At 43.0% G+C, this 21,824-nt stretch overlaps 1 protein-coding gene across 1 annotated transcript; it reads right to left on the bottom strand.

Moving 5' to 3' along the window:
- Window positions 1-1,332: 1,332 nt before the first annotated feature.
- PAK6 (p21 (RAC1) activated kinase 6) lies at window positions 1,333-15,371 on the bottom strand. Its single transcript, XM_065403589.1, has 8 exons — window positions 15,126-15,371; window positions 11,250-11,873; window positions 6,791-7,282; window positions 6,343-6,476; window positions 4,998-5,124; window positions 4,569-4,694; window positions 3,663-3,797; window positions 1,333-1,500 (listed from the first exon to the last, which is right to left on the bottom strand). The coding sequence occupies exons 1-8, from the start codon at window positions 15,369-15,371 to the stop codon at window positions 1,333-1,335; spliced, it is 2,052 nt and encodes a 683-aa protein (XP_065259661.1).
- Window positions 15,372-21,824: the final 6,453 nt, after the last annotated feature.

Raw genomic sequence — 21,824 nt, 5'->3', positions numbered from 1 at the left:
TTCACAGATAAGACTAAGTTCCAGATATCTGCATGACTTTAAACACATTACTGTACATGTTAAAACCTGACCTAGGAGTCAAAATGACCGTGACTATCTCACTGATCATACAAAAATTATACAAAAATTCTAAATTTACTTTAAAAAGGATTGAAGGGGCTCCTTAGACAAACAGAAACCTTCAGACATATCAGCAAGGACATGCCAATAACAAACCACACATAACCACTCCCTCCCCTCCTCACCCTTCACTGTAACAAAACATGGGAGGTGGAAGCCAAACAGTCGCACCAAGAAAACAAACATCTTCAATTTTTTATTGAGCCTGTTACAGGATTCACAATGGTACAAAGTGCTACCTAAAAGCTGTTTCAAGGCAGCATTTCTTGATATGAATCCAATGTACCCAGGGGGACCTAGACCCTGGGACAAGCTTTCTTAAACCCTTCCTGCTGAGAACACCATTTTGCCTCCCATTCGATTCAGTGTTGGAGAAGACAGTGGTGTTACATGTTATGAAGCTTCAGCCATAGGATTCTGGTGGCAGGCAGTACATTCTCTATAGAGAAGAGAGAGAGACACTTAGAGAGGGCCTGTGCCAAGGAGCGTCATCCCTCAACACATCTAAGATCATGCAGTCGACTCAAGACAGACCATCTTTTTGTCCTGTTAAACCACATATATTCTCCATAGAAATGAAGCAGTTTGATGCAAAGGAGGAAGTTGGAAACCAACCAAACATATATTACATCTGCCCTCCAGGTAGCTTTTTCAGGCCCAGTGATGTTCACACGTGGAATGAGATAAAATAATAAGAGAGAGTCTCAAAAAAGTGTTGAAATCCTTGTGCATTGTTTAAGATAGGATTTTTTAGAAGGTTGGTGTCCCAAAATGCATCTCTTTTGGGTCAGCTCAGGACTCCAGTGTACAACTAACATTAAAAAACAAAGATCACATTTCTGTTTGGGGAATATAGTTCCAATTTGATAGCCAGTAGTTAAAATTTTCCAGAGTTTGCAGACCGTTCAATATACAAATTCAAACATCTTAAAAATGCCATTCTTGTAAGAGAAATATGAGATTCCAGAAGCCATGTAATGCCTCTGTTTTGTTCTTGAGAGATATTGGGTCTGACTTGATTGTCTTCAGCAAAAGGGAAGCAGCTAAAGGCTGGAGGGAATTTTCACATTCATCCTTCCAAAAAAAAATACTGACAAGTTCTAAGCACTGTTAGCAGAGTGACACTGCTTGAGTCTTGGTCAAGTACAAGTATTTCCAGCAGAGAAATTGCCTTTCCAGTGCTGGGATACTGGCTTTTCCCCATGCGCAGAGTCAGCAGGTGGAGGTGCGCTTCCTGTACTGCTGAATAAGGGGGACTAGGCACTCTGGAAGTCCAGTCTGGAGCAAGAAGGGGTGATCCAGAAGCTCTTGTGCTGTTGCTCTTTCTAGAGGATCTCGTGTCAACATCCGTTCCAAGAAGTCTCTCAGAACTGGAGAAGTCTGTGGAAAAAGAACCAATCAGGTCAAGCGACTTATGGAGTCAGGTCAAAGTTTACACAATAGTAGGTTTAAAAAAAAGATTCCTGCGCTTGATTAACTCTAGGTGAAAAATCAGGTGTTCCCAAACAAAAATTTAAAGGGGGAAGGACTCCCTTATGGATATTCTGTAGTACTTCATGTTAACACGAGGTGCTATATTTGCACATTCGTGTAGGTCATGATTTTTATTGGAGTTGGCAAATGGGGAGTATGGGATTGTCTCTCCTTGTCCCCAGATTTGTTAGTTTTTGCCTCTCTTTCTGTTCTTTGCTCTGGTGTGTGGTTTGCAAGGAAAAACTCATTAGATCTCTTGTTTTCTGAAGTGACAATATATGTCCCTTCAGAAATTAGGATTTTAGTAAATTAATCCTTGTTCCTACTGGTCACAGAGAGGGACTGGGGAAAATGGCACAAGGTAGCAAATTTGAAAACAATTCAGAGTGAATCTCCAATGTCTGGAGTGGAAATCTGATACAGCTGGTATTTGAAGATGAATAAATCTGCATACACTTAAAAACATTAGATCTGAACACCATTGCAATGTTTTAATCATTTTTAATAGGGGGACATGTTGATATGTACAACTCCCATTAACAACAGGATCTGGATGTCTAATGTCACATGCTGGACATTTATTTCTCTATATCAACATCAAAAGTAGGTAACAAGTAATCACAACTTACACATCTATTTTAATGTCACTAATTAAATTTGTTTTCGTATAGGGATAATTTTCACAGTTTGAGTTCACTTACAGCCAGATTCTGCCAACCCTGTTTGCATTAAATAGTACTTTACTGCATGAGTAATTTCACTGACTTAATTGGGGCTACTTGAGGGGCGAGGCGTTACTTAACTAAATACAGGTGGCAGAATCTGGCCCTTAGTATTTAGTCTATAAAGCTGTCTATATTTTGAAAGAAGTGGTGAATTCTGCTTAATCTGGTCAACTCAGTACTGCACTAGTTGTTCATAGTAACAGTTAATTGTAGTAATGGAGCACTGAATCCTCAGTTGCAACTGAGCTGCACTCACATGGCTGGAGGGAGTGCTGATCATAGGTACTTTTATGGGCCGCATTCTGGTCCCAAGGTCTGCTGTAAATCAATTCATTCCCCCATCCCAAGACAATTTAGAGAACTCAAAGGCTATAAATTCTGCTGGTTGGTAATTGCCTCCAAGGGGTCACCTCATCAGCCATGGGTCACTCTGAGGGAGGAGTGCATACACAGAGGGAGGAGGGCAGAACTGGCTCTATGTCACCTAAGGATTCTCTGGGGCCAAAATCTGGTCCTGAGATTTTAATATTAGTGTTGCAAAGGCAAAAAACTAACACAGCAATTTCTACTAATTTTATCCTGTTAAATTAACATTACACTCAGTGGAATAATTCAGTTTTAGTAGTGAAGAACATGATAATTCACAAAGCTATAAAAATGATTTGGTTTTCAACATCTGGAGTGAAATAAAAAGAAAAATGTTGTAACTCGTGACTGAAGAGGAAATCACTATTTCTGAACATTAGTGCTAATTTTCTATAAGTAATAATCAAGTTAGGTTAATTATCAGAGTGGCTGCTGTTCATTGCATGAGCCATCATCTACCTAGAACCATTCCTTTCTTTTAAACGTGGCTTTGCAGCTGAGAGAGAGCCATTAAAATGGAAGATGGCAAAACACCAGGTGCAAGGACCCTCACATTTGCTACTGTGATGACTTGGCCCTGTTGAATTCAGCAAGATTTTTGCTCTTGACTTTGCCAGGGCCAGGATTTGATCTAATCATATAAGGCAAGCAGTGCTACAATAACCAAACATATTTTACTAGGGATAGTTCACACACTAGCCACTAGGTGTCAGTACCTTGCCATGGCATTGAGAGCTGAAAGAGACCCTTGAGTAGTGTCTACTGAGCTGAGCGGAAGCTCTGAGATAAATCCACCAACCTGTGGCCTCCATAGAACAGGAATGAAAGTGCCTCCCAAGAAATAATGTGCTGGTGTGATTGGGATTCCATAGCCAGATGTGATATATTAATAAACAGTCTATCTGGGCCTCAGCTACTCAGTCCCCACGTGGCAATCAGTGATTCATCAGATGCCAAAGTGCCTGCAGACATACTGACCTTGTGAGAATTTTTCAGTTTGGGAGGAGAATTGTCACGGAGTCTCTTCATTGCTTGGACTGGTGAGTCACTGAAATAGGGGGGTTCTCCATCCACCATCTCTATCACCATGATCCCTAGAGACCAGATATCCACCTGCAGCAGCAGAGTATTACATCTGTGAACACAGTCAATAGCAATAGCCGACTGCTCTCTATTCATGATCTCTTTGGAGGTGAAGAAAAGGTTGTATGTCTCAAACAAGTGCTATAACATCTCAGACAGCTCTCTGATCTTATTGAAAAAGTGAAATATTAACCCAGATTAGCACTAACTGGACCCCTTGCATGCTGTCTTAGCATAGATTGTGAAGACTGAATGGACTATAGAGCCTGGCCTCCCCAAGAGGCTGCTCCTCCCGGGCTGGGACTCAGCCACAGTGATGATGATGATTGGAGATAACTGCATAGTCATTGCTCAGACTATCTGTTCTGTGGATAAATAAAGGCTTATCAATCTGGTATCTGTCACTTGCACTGCTGTTTCATAAAAAATGTGTGTGCATGTTTGTCGATGTTCCCTTTCCCTCATCTCTCCTCCTGGAAAATAGGATAAATTAATTCAGTGATTCCAATTCATGTCCCAAGCTTCTGCTTGCTAGAGTCTGTCCATACATGCAGGGTTGTAGCAAGATTCAGTAACAGTTTAAATTTAGTTACACTCTGTTTACATTACCAGACTGAACCATGTTTTAACCATGTCAGGGAATAACTATGTTGTAACCAAGTTTTCTGTCATAGTTGTATTTATGTTGGTATGGGCCCTAACTGTCTCCTCAGAAGAGGAACAAATTGTTATCTCAGTGAGTCCCTGTAATATCTCAGACTGTTATCTGCTAGCTCTTGCATTAGGAAAGCAGTAGATTACCTCAGTAGTGTATGGGGCCCTTGAAATAACCTCCGGAGCCATCCAGTATGGAGTTCCCACCAGGGACTTCCTTTTTGGTACATCTTTACTGATCTGAGCACAGAAGCCAAAATCTGAGAGTTTCACCTGTGTGAGAGGGGGAAGAAGGAAGATCACTGGAATCTTTAAACAAAGGAGGGAGTTGACAAAGGGACAAAGATAAAGACCAAGTGACAGAGGCAAGATGACTGGATAAGACAAAGAGAGAAAAGCAAAAGAAGAGAAAAACAGTAAGAAGGGTAGGAGACTAAATAAGGTTACAGCAGCAGAAGATAAAAGAGAAGGCGAGACTAGGAAAGATGAGAAAGGGAAGGAGAGGCTGATGGGAACGGTCAAAGGAAAGAACCTGGGTGAGTTGGACACTGAGGAAGTTAAACAGAGGAAGCCTACCCTTCCATCAAGGGTCAGGAGAATGGAGTCGCTCTTAATGTCTCTGTGAATCACACCCTGGGAATGCAAGTATGCAAGGGCTTGCAGCACTGACTCACACACTGTCGCAATTTGTTCCTCGTTTAGCCTGAAATAAAACCCAGAATTGTAAAGCTGCCTCACATTTGACCGTACAGGTTAAATGAATGACAATCTCCTAAAAGTGCAGTGTGACCCTTCAATCAACTTCCCTTTCTGTTATCAGTAATTTTTCAAGATGTTTACTTTTAGTTCACAATGACCAAGTGTCCATATCACAAAAAACATGAGTGCAATCGGAAATGAGTGGTACCATTGTGCGTAATTTTTGCAAGAAAAGCCAAGAAGCAGATGAGCCTGGAGCCTCAACTACTTTATAATTTCACCCCTATGTGGTTCCTCCAGCTCAGGGTTGAAGCAGAGCAATGTGGGAAAGCTTGTACTGCCGCTGCCCTGTTGTATTGATAAGTAGATCTTTGTCTCAAGGGCTGGCAATTCAGAATCTTTCACAAGTATTAAATTCAGACAAATCATGTTTGTAAAACAGATTTTAGATTTAAACAAGAGCCGTGTCCCCAAATTCAAATTCCAAGCTGGTACGCTAAGCCAGTGGTTCTCAACCAGTGGCCCAGTCAGAACACAGCTGTGGCCCAGGCAACATCCTCAGTGTATGTATATTAGGGTGACCAGATGTCCCGATTTTATAGGGACAGACCTGATATTTGGGGCTTTTTCTTATATAGGCTCCTATTACCCCCCACCCTCTGTCCCGATTTTTCACACTTGCTGTCTGGTTACCCTAATGTATATCTAGATATATAGATATACACACACACACAAGCACAGAAAGTTTCCATACCTCGTCAAATCTTTTTTTAAACTTTTCCTTTATTTTTTAGTTGTTTATGTTTAACATAGTTTTTTTTTGTCTCTGCTGCCTGATTGCTTACTTCCAGTTCCAAATGAGGTGTGTGGTTGACCGGTCAGTTTGTAACTCTGAGGTTCTATTATATTACACTCAAGTCTAGTTAAAGCACAGAGTTTTTGTATGTCTAATATTTCAAATACTGGGTCACCAGCAGAGAAAGCTTTGGGCCTTATGAACCTAGGTGCTTCCCACTTCCTAGGTCAGAGGAACCACCACTTATTGCAAAGGAATTGGTGGCTTCAGTTATAAAATTTGATAATTAAAGGGCATTGTAATCATGATCATTACAAAATCTTTGGAGAACAAAAAAAAGTTCTCCAAATGAATTTCATGACGCAGGTCTTAACAGTCATGCTATTGCCCATCAGGTAGCATAATTCTTTTCTTTGTACTTCATACCTGATTTGAGACACAATGTCTGTGAGGGCTCCTCCCTGCAAAAATTCCATGAGCACCCAGAGTTCCTCTCCCACCAGGTAGCTTTTATACATCTCCACCACATTGACGTGCTGATAGTCTCTCATTATCACCACCTGAGAAAGTAGGAAATGTGTTTCACCACACAACATCATCACCCATAACCATAGAGCAAAAACCTCCCCCAAAGATCTAGGTGGGCTCCATTCGTCTTTCTATCTCACGTGATGTAGGCTCACTGAAGCACTCTCATGCCCCCTCTCATTATCAGACTCACTTCATTAAAAAGGAAGATGGTCCTTCTCTTTCCTCCTTTTACTATCCTCATCTCCTTACTATCTTCCCTCCATGAAAAATAAAGATGAGCCTATCGCTGTCCTTGCTTCATTACAGAAAGCACAGTCCACTGCTCGCCTGTGACCATCCTCACCTCATTAAAAAGAAGCTCCCGTCGCTGCTGCTTTCTCAGGTCCATCATCTTTACTGCCACCTGTCGCCCTGAATGCTTCTCACGAGCGATGCAGACAATGCCTGTAGATCCTTCACCAATCTTCACATAGTTCTCCAGCAATGTCCGGGGATCACCCTGGTCCACCACCATTCTGAGTGCAGCCTTGAACTGCTCATGAGTCACGACCACAGGGTCTTCATTGGCCAACTGTCCTTTAGCGGAAGAGTCTTGGGACAGGTGAAGGTTGCTGGAACTGGTCTGAGTGTGTCTGTTTCGGGGGGATCCTGCTGGTGATGGCCTGCCCTGTGGCAATGTAGTTGCCTTCTCAGTTGTTGGGCTCTTCTGGGGGGTACCAGCTTCTGAAATCATCCTGGTTAAATCTGGTGCTGGCTGATCAGGCGGAAGAGACTGGGCTTTGGTTGAAGGGCTGCGTGGAGAACCCCACTGCTGGGGCCTGAAGAAAGCATTAGACTGAGAAGAGTGGATTAAAAAAAAGTGTTGATTAGATTAGTAAGAAACAGAAGGCTGCAGAGATCAGAAGTATGTTATGCCAGTGTGGTCCAGTGAATAGTGCACCAGACTAGGAGTCAGGAGAGCTGGGTGCTATTCCCTGTTCTGCCATTGACCTACAGGATGATTTGGGACAAGTCACACAGGCCGATAATTTCAAAAGTAACTAGGGATTTGGGTGTCCATCTTGAGACACCTTCAAGGGGCTGACTTTAAGAGGGTAGGAGCTAAGCACATTCTGAAAAAAAAATCAGGCCCCTAGAAAGTGTCTTAAATTGGACACCCAAATATGGAGGCACCCAAAATATGGTTTGCTCTGTGTCTCATTTTTTTCATCTGTAAAAATGGGGGATAATGAGTCGTACATACTTTGTCAATCACTTGAGGTTGATGGATGAAAAGCGCTATGTAAGTATTCAGTTACGGGTGCAGGGAGTGATTTAAGTAGGCAGAATGTAATTCCCCAAATTGGAATTTGGCCAAGACAACAGAGTTAACATGCTTTGTTTTGGGAAAAGTGCCATGGGATTTTTAATAGTGTAAATGGGCAGTGTCTCTTTGGAAAGGTCAGACCTCCAGCAGCACAGAGCCATGTGACACCTTACTATGCCACTGGTTCAGGTCTGACTCAAAAGGAATCTGAATTACCAACACTCTTCCCAGCAATACTCAGGGCTCTCTCTGGAGACCTCCCACTCAAGTACTAAATAGGCACAACCCTATTTAGGGTATGAGAGCTAATAAGATCACAGCTTGCAGTGATAGGGCTTCAGAATACACATACTCTCACTCTATCCATTTTATTAGTGTGAGCTCCAGAAAGGATAAATCCTACAGGATTTAAGATGTCTAAGCATCAGCGCTCACCCAGGCGATGTTGACTAATTGAAATTCAACATAAAGTGTGGTCAGCTGCAAAATGAGAGAGCCTGTTCCAGCTACACTCCACAGGATCAGCTTCACCGGAAAGAGCTTAATCAAAACACTTTCCATTGCCAATCAGCAGCAAATCAATCATTTATAATTTATAGGTAAACAAATATTCAGTGGCAACAAACCTTTATCTGTCATTATTTAGATTGAGAGTTGAAGCTGATGGTGCAGGCATAGAGGGAAAGGCAGATAATAGTTACCGCTACGCTATAGAGAGAATTCTTCACTTCAGAAATCTTCTTAAGACACAGAGAGAGACTAAACTAGACCTTAACTATATAAGCCTGAATTTTTATTAAGGATTTCTGTTGACAATAAAAACTATAGACGTGTAACATCTCCATACACTCACTCATTTTCAGGCACCCATATACAGACACCCGTGTGTGCAAACATGGCTATGAAGTCACTGGCACACATAGAACACAAATACACACAAAAGTAACTGCCTGTTAGAAATGACTTCCTGCTCCCATAGCAGCTCTACCCCTGCATTCCAGCACAGACATGCTCCTGACAGGAAGGTATTTATTTCTGAACTCTACTTTTGTTGCACAAAAATAGGGGTGGGTTTTTTTATAACCTAAAGCGCACAAAAGGCCTTTACATGCACACAGGCTCATACATGTCTGTCTAACCACATGCACATACATTTCCTGCTCCAGCCCTCTATCACCCTGTGTATACACACATTCCTAGGTTGGTAACTGTGGTGTTCCCTGGTCCATCTATCTGGAGGATCACAAGTGCACACTGTTCCATCCTTACACATTGTTCCCAGTCTGCCTGTCTAAGCATACCTATTCCCATTTTTATCCAACTGTATTCCCATGTCAATCTGTCCAGGGTTACACGTTTCCCTGTGTACATGTTATTTTCCCCCACTTCCACACACACTTACACTTCTGTGAGAATATAGAGCAAGGTATCTCACACAGGTCCTTTTTCCTGCTACAGGGGAGGGCAGAGATGGTCATTCCTTACAGAGGCTTAGGGCCAGATCTTCAGCTGATGTAAATCAGCATAGCTCTATTTACTTCAGTGGCGCTAGTTTGACTTACACCAGATGAGGATCTGTTTTTCTTTCAGTGCCACTCACAGACAGGCAGAGAGACTTGTGCACAAAATGAGAAAGAAACAGACCCAGAGAGAGAGAGTTCTGTAAAGAAACAGAGTGAGGGACAGAGAAAGCAAGAGACACAGAGCTGTATTTGAAAATTAAGTGTCTATTCTTTAAGGAAATGGAAGAACATTCCTGTGATCATTCTCATTTGATTGAAGGGCACCACCCTCCAGCATCTTATAGCAAATCAGTTCTGCTGGGTTAGAGATTCCAGTCCCCACCTGCCTTTGTCACCTTCCTTAGAATAAAGGGACATAGCAATAACTAGGAACTGACCTGCAGGGAACCAACCCATCTTACAGAAGGCACCAAACAGTTATTAGATGGCAATGACTTTTGAAATGACCTCAGTTGAATTGAAAACAGTGATCTAGAGGTTTTCTATTCTATAGCCATTATCAGTGCCTTGAGCCATTGCACCAGTTGCTTTTTATTCTAGTCATACTCTCAAAACAAAGAGGCTTCCAGGAAATGGAGTAGTTGTGAATCATTCCATCCCCATCAACAGTGGTGCTTAAATAGATTAGAGTCAGAGCTTAAAGTCAGAAGAGACCACTACATCTTCCAGTCTGACCTCCTGTATATCAAAGGCCACCAACACCATCCAGCGCCCACACACTAAACCCAGCAATGGAAATGAGACCAAAGCAAGTGAGACCCACAGGAGACTAGACTATTATGTGTCACAGGCAGAGAACTGGAGGGACCAAGGTGCACCAGTGCCTGAGGCCCTTGCAATGGCGGGGAGATGATTAAATGACATATACCATATAATCCTGGTAAGCGACCCACACCCTCCAGAGGAAGGTGAAAAACCGCCAAGGTCACTGCCAATTTGACATGGGGGGAAATTTCTTCCGGACCCCACATATAGCCATCAGTTGGATTCTGAGCAAGTGACATCAGCCAGCCAAGCGCCTGAGAGAGAGAGAATGTTTGGTGCCACCTCAGAACCCTGGCCCACCACATCCAGTGTCCCATCTCCAACCATGGCCACCACTGATTCTTCAGAGGAAGGAGATAAAAAAAACCTCCCAGAATACACTGTGGGGGGAATCCCTTCCTGACCCTTGGCGGTGGCTGGCTGACACCTTGAAGCACAAACTTCAGGAACATAAGATATAAACCTGATGTGAGCCCCAGGGCTATTGAGCCCTGCCCAATACTCTTGCCGGAAAGGGTCAGTTTGCATCTGTAGGCCTAGTCTACGTTTAGGGCTTGTCTGTATCAACAGTGTGTGGAAAGCTGGGGTGTAAATCTACCTTGCACTAGTCTGCTGTGCACTAAGTGTCCAAGTGGCCCCTACTGCCATGCACTAAAAGTTCCCTAGTGTGCTTTGATCTATTCCATTTCAAAACCGAGTAAATTAAAGCACACTAGGGAACTTCCAGTGTGTGGTAGCAGGGTCCACTCAGACAGAGGTGGGCACACTAGTGCAAGGTTGATTTACACCCCAGCTTCCCGCACACTAACTGTTCAATTAGACAAGCCCTGAGAAAAGTTTTGCCAGTATAGATATACCAACATAGCTATCCCAGCAAGTCCTCCTTGTAGATATAGCTCCTAGAAGAGTGCTTTTGCCGGTATAAGTTATGGCCCATCAAACTAAGCTATACCGGGCAAATGCACTTTATACCTGGTATACCTGGCTGTAGTTTTGAGCTATGCTCAGCAGCCTATTTTCTGAGGAACATTATCATTTGTCTTTGCATGGACTAAACTGTCCTTCCACTTTGGGTCTGTATTTTTGGCCAGCACTTCTTTGACTCTATCATTAACCTAGCTGGAGGTATGTTGTTTGAATGTGAAAGTAAACTGCAGCACTATAAAAAGTTATCAGTGTATTTAGGTTTAAGCAGTAAATAAATGTACCTTAATCTGCAGGGCGGAGCCTGACTTATTTGAGTCACTGGATGAGGGAAACACACTTCGTAACAGCCTTCGTTTCAAGCTGTTTTCCCTCGATTTGGGACAAGGGCTGCCCTCCCCAGAAGGCCTGGGATTCACTTGTGCCACCAAGCAAGGCTGGGGCCAGCATTCTGAGCTTCTTCTTTCAGCCTTATCACTCTTCCCAACCAGAACACAGGTGTGCTGTTGGAGCTGCGAAACTGAAGTGAGCTGGATGCAGCGCCCATCCTCACCTTGGAACTCTGAAGGCCCAAGGGACTTTGCTTTCATTACCATACCATTGGGATGAGCTTGCCCATCCGTCCTGGGTTTATAATCTGGCCACATCGTCTGCCTTCGGGCTGCTTTGCTTCCACCATTGCAGTTGAGGTAGTTTCCATATTTGTCTTCCCAGTCGACCTCAGGGCTCTGAAGATACATGTCTGGGAGCCTGTCCTCTCCCAAAAGTCCAAGTGACTGGGCTCTCCTCCTGCTGGTCGGGCTCTTTCCCCTTAGAGTGTTGGAACTGATGACAGAAAGCTTCTGAATATCATTCAGTATCCCAGAGATATATCCCTCCAGTTCGATGCTGCTGCCCCTCACTACAGTCTGTCAAATACACAGAAACAAAAGGCAAAGTTAGAGCTTTAACCCCTGAGGCTCAGGACGTCAAGGTCAGGGGTTGAGCCTTTGTGTCTGGCTAGTCATTGAAGTTCAGGGTAGGGGGGAATGTTTGGCTTCTCCATTGTTTTTACTTTCTTAAAGTTTGATGAACCGTATACTGCTGTGATAAAGAGTGGCACTAGCTAAAGTACAGAGCAGGGAGGCACTGTATTCCTCACACTGCTTTTCTAATGCACCTCAATCCTGACCTGCAACACTCCTACTAGTTCCAGGAGTGGGCATCTACTTCAGTTCTGACTTTTTTATTCCTGCTGCTATTCTGGGTTCCACTTCATTCTGTAACCACACCTCACTTGTGACCATCAGCCAAAGAAGCTATGAACACACACACGCACTTTTAAGATATCCTTGTTGGAAAAATTTTGCATTGAACTAGCAATGAGTCCTGAGAGTTGGGTGTTAAGAACTTTGATTTTGAGTGCACTGGACAAGTTTCCTCTTTATTTATTGGGGCACTACTTCCAAAACGGAGTTTCCACAAATCTCAGTGCATCTTAATCTCTACCTACAAATCTTTTTCCTGTTCCAGTATAAGGTCCTCCTCTTCTCCTACAGCTCTGTCAATGCATACATAGCTTAGCACCCACCAGCAGCCAAGCTACCCCCCCCACCCCCCGGCAGCGCCTCCTGCCCACTGGCAGCCCCACCAATTAATTCCTCCCCCTCCCTCCCAGCGCCTCCTGCCCACTGAGGAACAGCTTTTCTGCAGCGTGCAGGAGGCGCTGGAAGGGAGGTGAAGGAGTGGGGATGGGGTGCACTCAGGGGAGGGGGCAGGGAAGAGGCGGAGCAGGGTTGGGGCTTTGGGGAAAGCAGTGGAGTGGGGGCTGGGCTGGGGGGTGCAGCAGGGGCGGGAAGGGGTGGGGTGGGGGTTTGGGGCTGAGCAGGGGTTGAGCACCCCCGGGAAAAATTGGAAGCTGGCGGCTGTGAATGCACATTCAAATCCTGCCTTTCTTAGTCTGCTTCTAATTCTGGTTCCTCACAATTTTTCCTAATGCTTCTTAATCCTGGCCTATAAAACCTATGCTGTTCCATCTCTGGGTCCCTCCTCTGTTCCGCCAAGCCACTGCAATTATAAATGGTGAACACACTACTGGAAACAAAAGGATTGCAGCAGTTCATAACTGCCTTGTAGGCAAATGATGAAGGATAAGGCATCCATCCAAACAACCACCAGTACTGTATTAGTGGCACGCCCTATACACTCAATATGCTATACAGCAGCCTAGCCATCTTGTTTATTTTGGAAGTGAAAAGCTTACGTGCTAGGAACTCAAACCATCTATTCTCCAAAAGAAGACATAGTATAATATCACTCCTACCCCTTGTGTGAATCTCAATCTGTATGAGGAAATCTCCCTATGGAGGGAGAGGTAATCTCCTGTTTGCTATCTCAACTCTGGGGTTCTTCCAACCATGCTGAATTAATTACCCCGGGCCAGATTTTCAGCTGATGTAAACTGACACCGCTCCAGTGGAGCAACACTGACTTGCACCAGCTGAGAATCAGGCTCACTGTGAGTTAAGGAAGGAAATGCAGGGGAGAAAGATCCTATCAACTACAGGTGAGTTGAGGCCACTCAAACTCATTTAATTGTGTGTCCAATATCTTAGACATGGGCAAAGTCATCTCTCTACTCCTGCTGTGGTAATACATCTTCTCATGTGTATACATGCATCTCTTGTTCTGCCTTCAGTTTGAACTGCTCTGTCAATCACCACTTTGATTGGGACATTGACTGCAAACTGGTTCCACCACCTTTACACAAAAGTGATGAAAAGGAAAAAGCCAAAAAAAAAAAAAAAAAAGGTCAGAAACCCAGCCCAGGAGCCTATTCAGTAGGGTGAGTAAGCCTAAATTACTATTCTAGTTCACTCCTAAACCTCAGCAGTCTGTGTTTATAGTTTACCTCAGCAATGCAAATTTGGATAATAGTAATGGTTTCTAAATGATCCACTAGCTTAAGCTGTGGTCAGTATAACCTCACCTCCTCCTCCTGACTGAAGCACAGGGAGGACAGTACAAACTCATCTCTCATGCTTGCAGATGGGGCAGTAAGATATTGGGCAGTAAGATATGGGGCTTGCTCCTTCATCCCTTTCAGATTCATAGGTGGTTCACTAATTTGTAAGGCCAAACCTAGGATCATATTCCCTATGAATATGCTGGGAGCTCTCCAAGGTCCATTTCTTACTGAAGGGTAGTTGAATGACTGGTTCAGTGGTTCTCAAACTTTTTGTATTGGCGAGACTTTTCACAGAGCAAGCCCCTGAGTGTGACCCCACTTATAAATTAAAAACCACATTTTTTATATTTAACACTACTTTAAATGCTAAATTTATAACCCTATTGTTTAAAATGAATTTACTTTTTCTCACCGCTTTTAAATTAAGACTAAAATACATTTATCAAATTATTGTTATAAGCAGAAAAGATTTTTTAAATAGTTACTGATTAATACTGGGAGAGGGTGCAAAGAAACGTTATCAATATCACTGTTCACAGCAGACTTAGCGCCCCATTGCCACCCTTACTTCCGTACTGCTGCTGGCGGCAGGTGCTGCTTTCAGAGCTGGGTGGCCAGAGAGCTGTGGCTGCTGGCTGGGCGCCCAGTTCTGAAGGCAGCGCCACCACCACCAGCAGTGCAGAACTGCAGAAGTAAGGGTGGCAATGCTAAACCATGCCACCCTTACATCTCTGTAACGTTTGCCCTTTGTACTGGGAGGGGGGGGCTAAGGCAAATTTTGGGGTGGCTATAGCCCCCACAAGCCTCCCCCATCGCCACCCCTGCCTGTGAGTCTGACTGTTAAATTATAAATTATGTTGTTTTTTTGCCAATCTCAGTGTTCTGATCGATCTGCAGTTCAATGTAGCTCTTCAGCTGCTGAACAGTCAAGCCCTCTGATGTTGTCTCAGTCCCAGGAATGGCCTTAAAGAAAATGGCACCCTGGGCGAACTTCTATTTTGTCACCTTTCCTTTGGAGCCAGAGAGGTTTTACTCTGCCCTCACTGAAGATAAAACTTGGTCAAAACCTATACCTTAACCTCCCCCTGGACTCCTTACAGATCATCCTGTAACATTAAGAGGACATTTTTATTCTGAAGAACATAGGAGGTGTTGCTTCATTTGGGTTGCACTGCATTTGACAGAATGGGAAGGATTAACTTTCCTCTCTCACCTTCATAGGTTGAAGCTGCATCCTGGTGATTCTTGAAGGGTCTACAACTGGCTTTGGGCGTTTTAGGGTGTCTAGAATATTCTGCCATTGAGGGGGCAGGCCAATGAATTTACCCTCCTTTGGATCGAACGAGGTGTGGACCCGATGCTGGAAGTTCTGCGGAGCAGAGATCTCAGGTCGTTTCTTCTTCTTTTTGCGAAACATGATGCCTGAATCAGAGAGATCAAATGCATTAGATCTAGTCATTTATATGGTCTTCACAGTAGTTATTGTACTGCTCCAATTAGGGTTGCTAATTGTGGTTGGACATATTCCTGGAGGTTTCATCACATGATATAATCTTTAATTCCCAGAAACTCCAGGATAATCCTGGAGGCTTGGCAACCCTACCTACAGTTATAGCTGTATTCTAATTTCCAGTCTAACCCCTCTTTTTCCATTGCTCATACAAATTCTTTTTAGCCTGAGTTTTTCCAATCTTGGTCTTAGCCTAAATAGCTGAGCTTACACTAGGATTCATAAATCACCACTGATGTAGCTACCCTGTTGGGAGTAATGGGGGAGACTGTAGATAGCTGTTTTTATGACTTCTCATTTAAGTCTACTCAGAATAAGCTTAGATAACAGAGAGAAAGAGCCTGACCCCTATCTATAGCTGCCACCACTGCCATCACCAGAGGAGCTGCATAGGCAGATAGTTATGGGTCCTACTCTTCCTAGAGCAGAGAAGGCCAAAGAGAATTTTTTTGGAAAATTTAAGCTATGTAGGTTGAGCCACATTTTTATCTGCAGCTAACTTAAAAAGCTGATATAGGCCTGAACCAAAAGCTCAGTTTTATTAGTATTTTTAAAAGGGCTTTTTTGGATGTGGGGAGGTAGGGTATTAAATCCAAAGGTGGATTTGATTTTTGTGAATGGTCCCTACTTTTATAATAGGCTGAGAATAAAGCCACAAGTCCAATACTTTTGAACTTTGAGGTGTTCAAAAGCCGAATCCCAAACTTGCAGCTCATGACCACCTCAATACAAATAGCTAGCAAAGTCAAACTTGCTGAAGAGATTTTAATCAAGCCTGGAAAAAATTAGTGGAAAATTGGTTCTTTGGTTTCAAAGTTATAAATGCTTAAAGTCAGCAATTTCATGTATCTGACCTAGAATGTTTTCTGTTTGTGGTTTTAAGGGCACGTTTAGCAGGGACACCTGACTGTCCGCCTAAAGCTGCTTGAGTCTGTAAATTCCATAAATCAAGTATCTCCAGTTCAAGAAAATTGCAAACTGTCAAAATGCCACTGTTAGAATGATACTATTAGAAATGGCAGCTTGTGAAAGGTCATGATGAGAGAAACGGCCGGGAAGCCTTCAGCAGGGGCCTAGCATTTTAGATAGCTCAGTCTAGGTAAAATGCTTCATCACAGGTTCAGTGCTAAAGCTCTATAGCATAAGCAGCCCTAGTTTAAGCAATTTATAATCCCCACTCTAGAAAATCCCTGTTTTTTGTCCCCCTTCCTGTAACCTCTGTCTACTTGGCTATCTGTCCTTAAATTGTGAGTTCTTTGGGGGCAGGGACATCACTTTCTAAATGTCTAGAAAACGCCTAGCACACAGTAGACTCTGTCATGAACAAATAATAAATGGGTGAAGTTCCTGCCGGGTTCCTCAACAAAGTTCCTGAGGGTTACTCACCAAAACACAAACTTGAGCCTAAACTTTCTCCCCAAACTTCACTGTCCCTAGGGTTTCCTTGCAGGACTTCCTCTGTCCTGGTCCTCTGCCTTTTTCCCTCAGAAAGACACTCCAATCACTCTTGTATCCCATTTAGAGCTAACAAGCATGAATCAGAAGTAATTACTCTGTTCCTTTATTCAAGGTATTAACACCTGAGGTTAGGGTGACTCAGCAAAGGAACACTGCATTCTTATGCAGGGTTCTAGAAACTGACACACATTTACAGTTTCCTAAGTCAAAGAACTCCAGATCTAGTTATTTTATTATTTCTTCATTTTTCTAAATTAAAAGGAAAAAATAGTGCTAATACTATGTTAAGATGGAAAAATCAAGCACTCAAAAGGACAGCAGTCCTACAAATTAAAGTTATTCCCAGAAGTTGATTATGTTGCATACGTAGAATTTTCTTTATCGCTTTCTCTTGTTCAATTTAAACCTTAATATATTACTGTTTGTTGATAATACTTATAGGAAATACATAGGATGGGGCAGTTACCATCTTTTACTTATGTGTTTGTATTGTGCCTAGCACATGAGTCGGGCACCTAGATGCTACTGAATTACAATAAATAAATAATAATTTTATTAACATTGTGGGAGAAAGTTGAGATTCTGGATTTTCCTAAATTTGCGGTTCAATTTCCCAACCTTAATATTACATTAATGCTGGATGCACTATTGTATTATCTGTACAGAACCACTGGTGTACAAAGATACTTCTTGATCTTTTCCTCTATCCAACAGCAGATTTTGGACCCCCACCAAGCTCTTATACTTCAGAAAAATCATTCTCCTTTCCCAGTACCTCAGCTTTAGGTTATTTTGCTGGATAAATATTTCATGGGCCAAAGACAACAGTGAATATAGTGAAAATAATTTGTTTCACAGTAGAGAGCAGACATTTCTGGTGATATTTTCCTTACATGCTATACACTTCAATATCATGCTCTCTTAATGATATAATGCTATACATAATTCGCATTGTTACAATTAGAACTACAGTTTAAAGCAGTGTACAGTGGTTAAAAAGTGATTATTTAACATACTGCTGTATTTCCTATCCTTAGGGCCTGGATCCTGCAAACACGTATGCACATGCTTAACTTTACTACCATGCATAGTTCCCTTGAAACAGTAGGGAGGGGATGGAATCAATCAACTTATGGTAGTAAAGTTAATTGTGTGCATTAAGCATTTGCAGGATCGGGGCCTTACATTGTATATCACAGCAGGGCATTTATACGGACTTTTCAAGTGCAAACACAGCATTACTGTGCTGCATCAAAATGCTCACAAGAGACCCTAGACTTATTATTCCATCTGAAAAACAGAGAAACAATGTAGAGAAAGGCATAAAAGCCCATTTAGAGAAGCACTATGAGGCCACACTTCTGCACCTGAGGCTAGGTCTACACTGGGGGGGGGGGTCGATTTAAGATACGCAAATTCAGCTACGTGAATAGCATAGCTGAATTCGACGTATCCGAGCCGACTTACCCCGCTGTGAGGACGGCGGCAAATCGACCGCCGCGGCTCCCCCGTCGACGGCGCTTACTCATACCTGCGCTGGTGGAGTACGCGCGTCGATTCAGGGATCGATTGTCGCGTCCCAACGAGACGCGATAATTCGATCCCCGAGAGATCGATTTCTACCCGCCGATCCAGGCGGGTAGTGAAGACAAGCCCTGAGAGGGTGCGCTGCCAGAACTGTCTTTGCTTTGGAGGTGGTTCCAATGTTACCCAGGGCACATATGGTCTAATGGTGGGCTCACTGGGGCAGTGCTCGTCTTTGTTCTGTATCTGTATAGAGCCCAGAACAGTGGGGTCCTGGTCCATGACTGGGGCACCTAAATACTACTGCAATTCAGATAATAAATAATGAGAAATAATTGTGGAGACAATTGTTGAAGGAGAAGAACTGCAGAAGATTTCCTTGGAAAGGGAAATGACCTGCTAGCTACTCCTTTTGGCACTGTTCAAAGGACAGGTGGGGCTACTAGAGAGGCTCCACAGCATCTGACATAGATCAGGAAGTGGGAAGCACTGGATAAAATGCTGTAAATCTCAACTCTCTGCCAGGACAAGAAGCGTGTCAATAATTATTAATTAAAACCTCTTCACTGAGCCATGAGGATGGAAACATTCCTAAACTGAGTAACCAAGTGATCTTATTGTTTTAACCCTTGTTCTTCCTCATCCACCCCCTCCCTACTCTTTGTAACCTCCCTCATTGCATCCCATCCATAATTATACTTAAATTAAATTAAATTTAATTAAATTTAAATTCACAGCCATGAAAAGCGTGTCATGGACCGTGAAATCTGGTCTGTTGTGTGCTTTTACCCTATACTATACAGATTTCACAGGGGAGACCAGCGTTTCTCAAATTGGGAGTCCTGACCCAAAAGGGAATTGCAGGGGGGTCACAAGGTTATTTTAGGGGGTTTCAATATTGCCACCCTTACTTTTACACTGCCTTTAGAGCTGCACGGCCGGACAGTGGCAGCTGTTCGCCAGGCACCCAGCTCTGAAGGCAGCGCCCTGCCAGCAGCAGCACAGAAGTAAGGGTGGCAATACCATACCATGCCACCCTTTACTTCTGTGCTGCTGCCTTCAGACCTGAGCAGCCGGAGAGTGGCGGCTGCTGACTGAGGGCAATACCATACCATGTCATCCTTACTCTGTGCTGCTGCTGGCGGTGGCTCTGCCTTCAGAGCTGGGCTTCCGGCCAGCAGCCGCCGCCACTCTCCAGCAGCCTGCACTGCTCTGAAGGCAGCGCTGCTGCCAGCAGCAGTGCAGAAGTAAGGGTAGCAGTACTGCAACCCCTTTTCCCCCTACAATAACCTTGCAATGCCCCAACAACTCCTTTTTGGGTCAGGACCCCTATAATTACAACACTGTGAAATTTCAGATTTAAACAGCTGAAATCCTGAATTTTATGATTTTTTAAATCCTATGACTGTGAAATTGACCAAAATGGGCCATGAATTTGGTAGGGCCCTAATTATACTGTAAGATCTATAGGGCAGGGAAGATGACTTTCTATTTGTTTTGTAAAGCCCCTAGCACACTTTGGGATGCTGTAAAAATAAATCCATAAATAATAACTAGTAGTATCCCTTTATGATTCAGTATGATTGGATTTATATGCAAATTACTGAATTAAAATGTTCAATTTTCCATTCAGGGCCAAATTTTCAACCAGGCTTCAAAAGTAGATCTACCCCAGCATATAACTTTGCATGCACATATACAAAACATAGGTGCATTCACATTAGATAATTGTGCCTTCAAATCACCATTTAGAAAGCACTTACCCCATCCGTATACACAAAAGTATGGTTCACATATGCAGAAATATGTATCCATTAAGTTCATGGTCACATTTACAGCAGCTGGCTGAAAATTTGGCCTTTGTGTCTTTTTGGCTAGTAGTATGAGTATTATAATGATAAAATGCATCCAACCCTGTACACCTACGTGTACCTCAGGGTTTCCAATGACATTTGCTTTACATTAATTGCTTTGATTATAAATACAGTCTGATATTGGACAGGTGGTTGTAGTTTAAAGGACACTGTGAGGATAAAAAATCCTATACTAAAAATAGGTATTTAAAATCCCATCAGCTTTAATAATCCTTTAGGTTTTGCATTTCACTCAGCTTGGATAATGAAATGAGAGTGGTCAATTACTCTTGTGGTTCTCCTGTATTGGCTATAATATTTGAGTTTCCAACAGGAGAATGTTTAAATAAGAAAAACTAAAACATGCCCTTTGTTATCCAAAAACAAATTAATAAGAATATTTTTATCATATAAGACTTAGATTTTGTAAATAAACACAAAATCTACACTTAAGCCTTAAACTATTAGACAACATCCCCTTAATCTGTCATACATATCCTGTGACACCGACACCATAGTAACCTACTAAACCCTAGTCTTTTCATTCATGGCTGATAGCCATACTGTAAGAAATGTCATAAACATAAATAATAAAAGTCACTACCCTGAGACAAAAGCAGCTGGAGATTTAAATTCTCTCAATGATCCATTTCTGCTGCCTGGGAAACCACGTCAGATTTTTTAACGCCAGATATAGCTTTTCATAGATAATATAGTTCCAAAAGCTGTCACATCTGCTAGCGAGCAGGAGAAAAACCAAAGACGGCAGATTCAGAGCAGTGGGAGGGATTAGCTGGAAAGGAGGGGCAAGGAGAGAGAAGGGTTAGGCTCAGATGAGAGGAAGGGGGAATTAGGGAAGAAGGAAAGGAAATCAGAGTTGGAAGGAGTGATTGGGAGACATCAGAGAAATGGGCATAGAAAATGATCAGCTGGACAAAAGAAAGAAGGAAGTAAATGGTAGCAGGAATTGTTCTTTGCTATCACACAGTATTTCAGATCCTAAAGCAAATTTGCTCGTGTGATTTGTTATTTCATCAGCTTCCCTGATATAATTATAGTTTCACTGGTGCATAGGGCAAGTGTATAAGCTCTGATTGTGTCATTGTGTGTGTACGTATGTGTATACACACACACACACTCTCTCAACGTGAGTGAGAGGGGTAGGTAGCAGGGTGTCTGAGGTTTACTTGATTATTTTTTATTTAAAACAATTTCTTATGGCAACTGAAACACCACTCTGGCTGAGTAGTTCTACCCTGTGGGCATCACCATTCTGCTCCCAAGCTTGGTGGATCATGCCCTCCCTGGACCAAGAGCACAGCACTCTTAGATACTGGATGGGAAAAAATATCAGCCCAGTGTCCTCAGTTGATGCTCTGAAAAGTGTTGAAGGACTTCAAAGAGGGGCTGGGGGAGTTCGTCCAGTCCAGCCAGGCTGCAAGTTCACACAGGAAGTCTGTGGCAGAGCCAAGAACTGAACTGAACTTTGATCTCCTGAGTCACATCCCAGTGCTTTAGCTGCAAAATCTAGAAGAGTAGCCTCACTGGGTCACTGTGTTGTGAGGGT

Source organism: Emys orbicularis, chromosome 4, assembly GCF_028017835.1.
Source record: "Emys orbicularis isolate rEmyOrb1 chromosome 4, rEmyOrb1.hap1, whole genome shotgun sequence".
Taxonomy (NCBI): Eukaryota; Metazoa; Chordata; order Testudines; family Emydidae; genus Emys; species Emys orbicularis.
Note: the sequence above shows the minus strand (reverse complement) of the source record. Positions and strands in the feature narration are given on the sequence as shown.

Excerpts from the sequence above, each read along its gene's own strand:
- PAK6 (XM_065403589.1), bottom strand. The coding sequence starts at position 15,371 with ATGACTAGATCTAATGCATTTGATCTCTCTGATTCAGGCATCATGTTT. Across the intron at positions 7,283-11,249 it reads GCTCCGCCCTGCAGATTAAG|TCTAATGCTTTCTTCAGGCC; the intron begins GTACATTTATTT and ends CACTCTTCTCAG. Across the intron at positions 5,125-6,342 it reads GACATTGTGTCTCAAATCAG|GCTAAACGAGGAACAAATTG; the intron begins GTATGAAGTACA and ends GTTTTATTTCAG.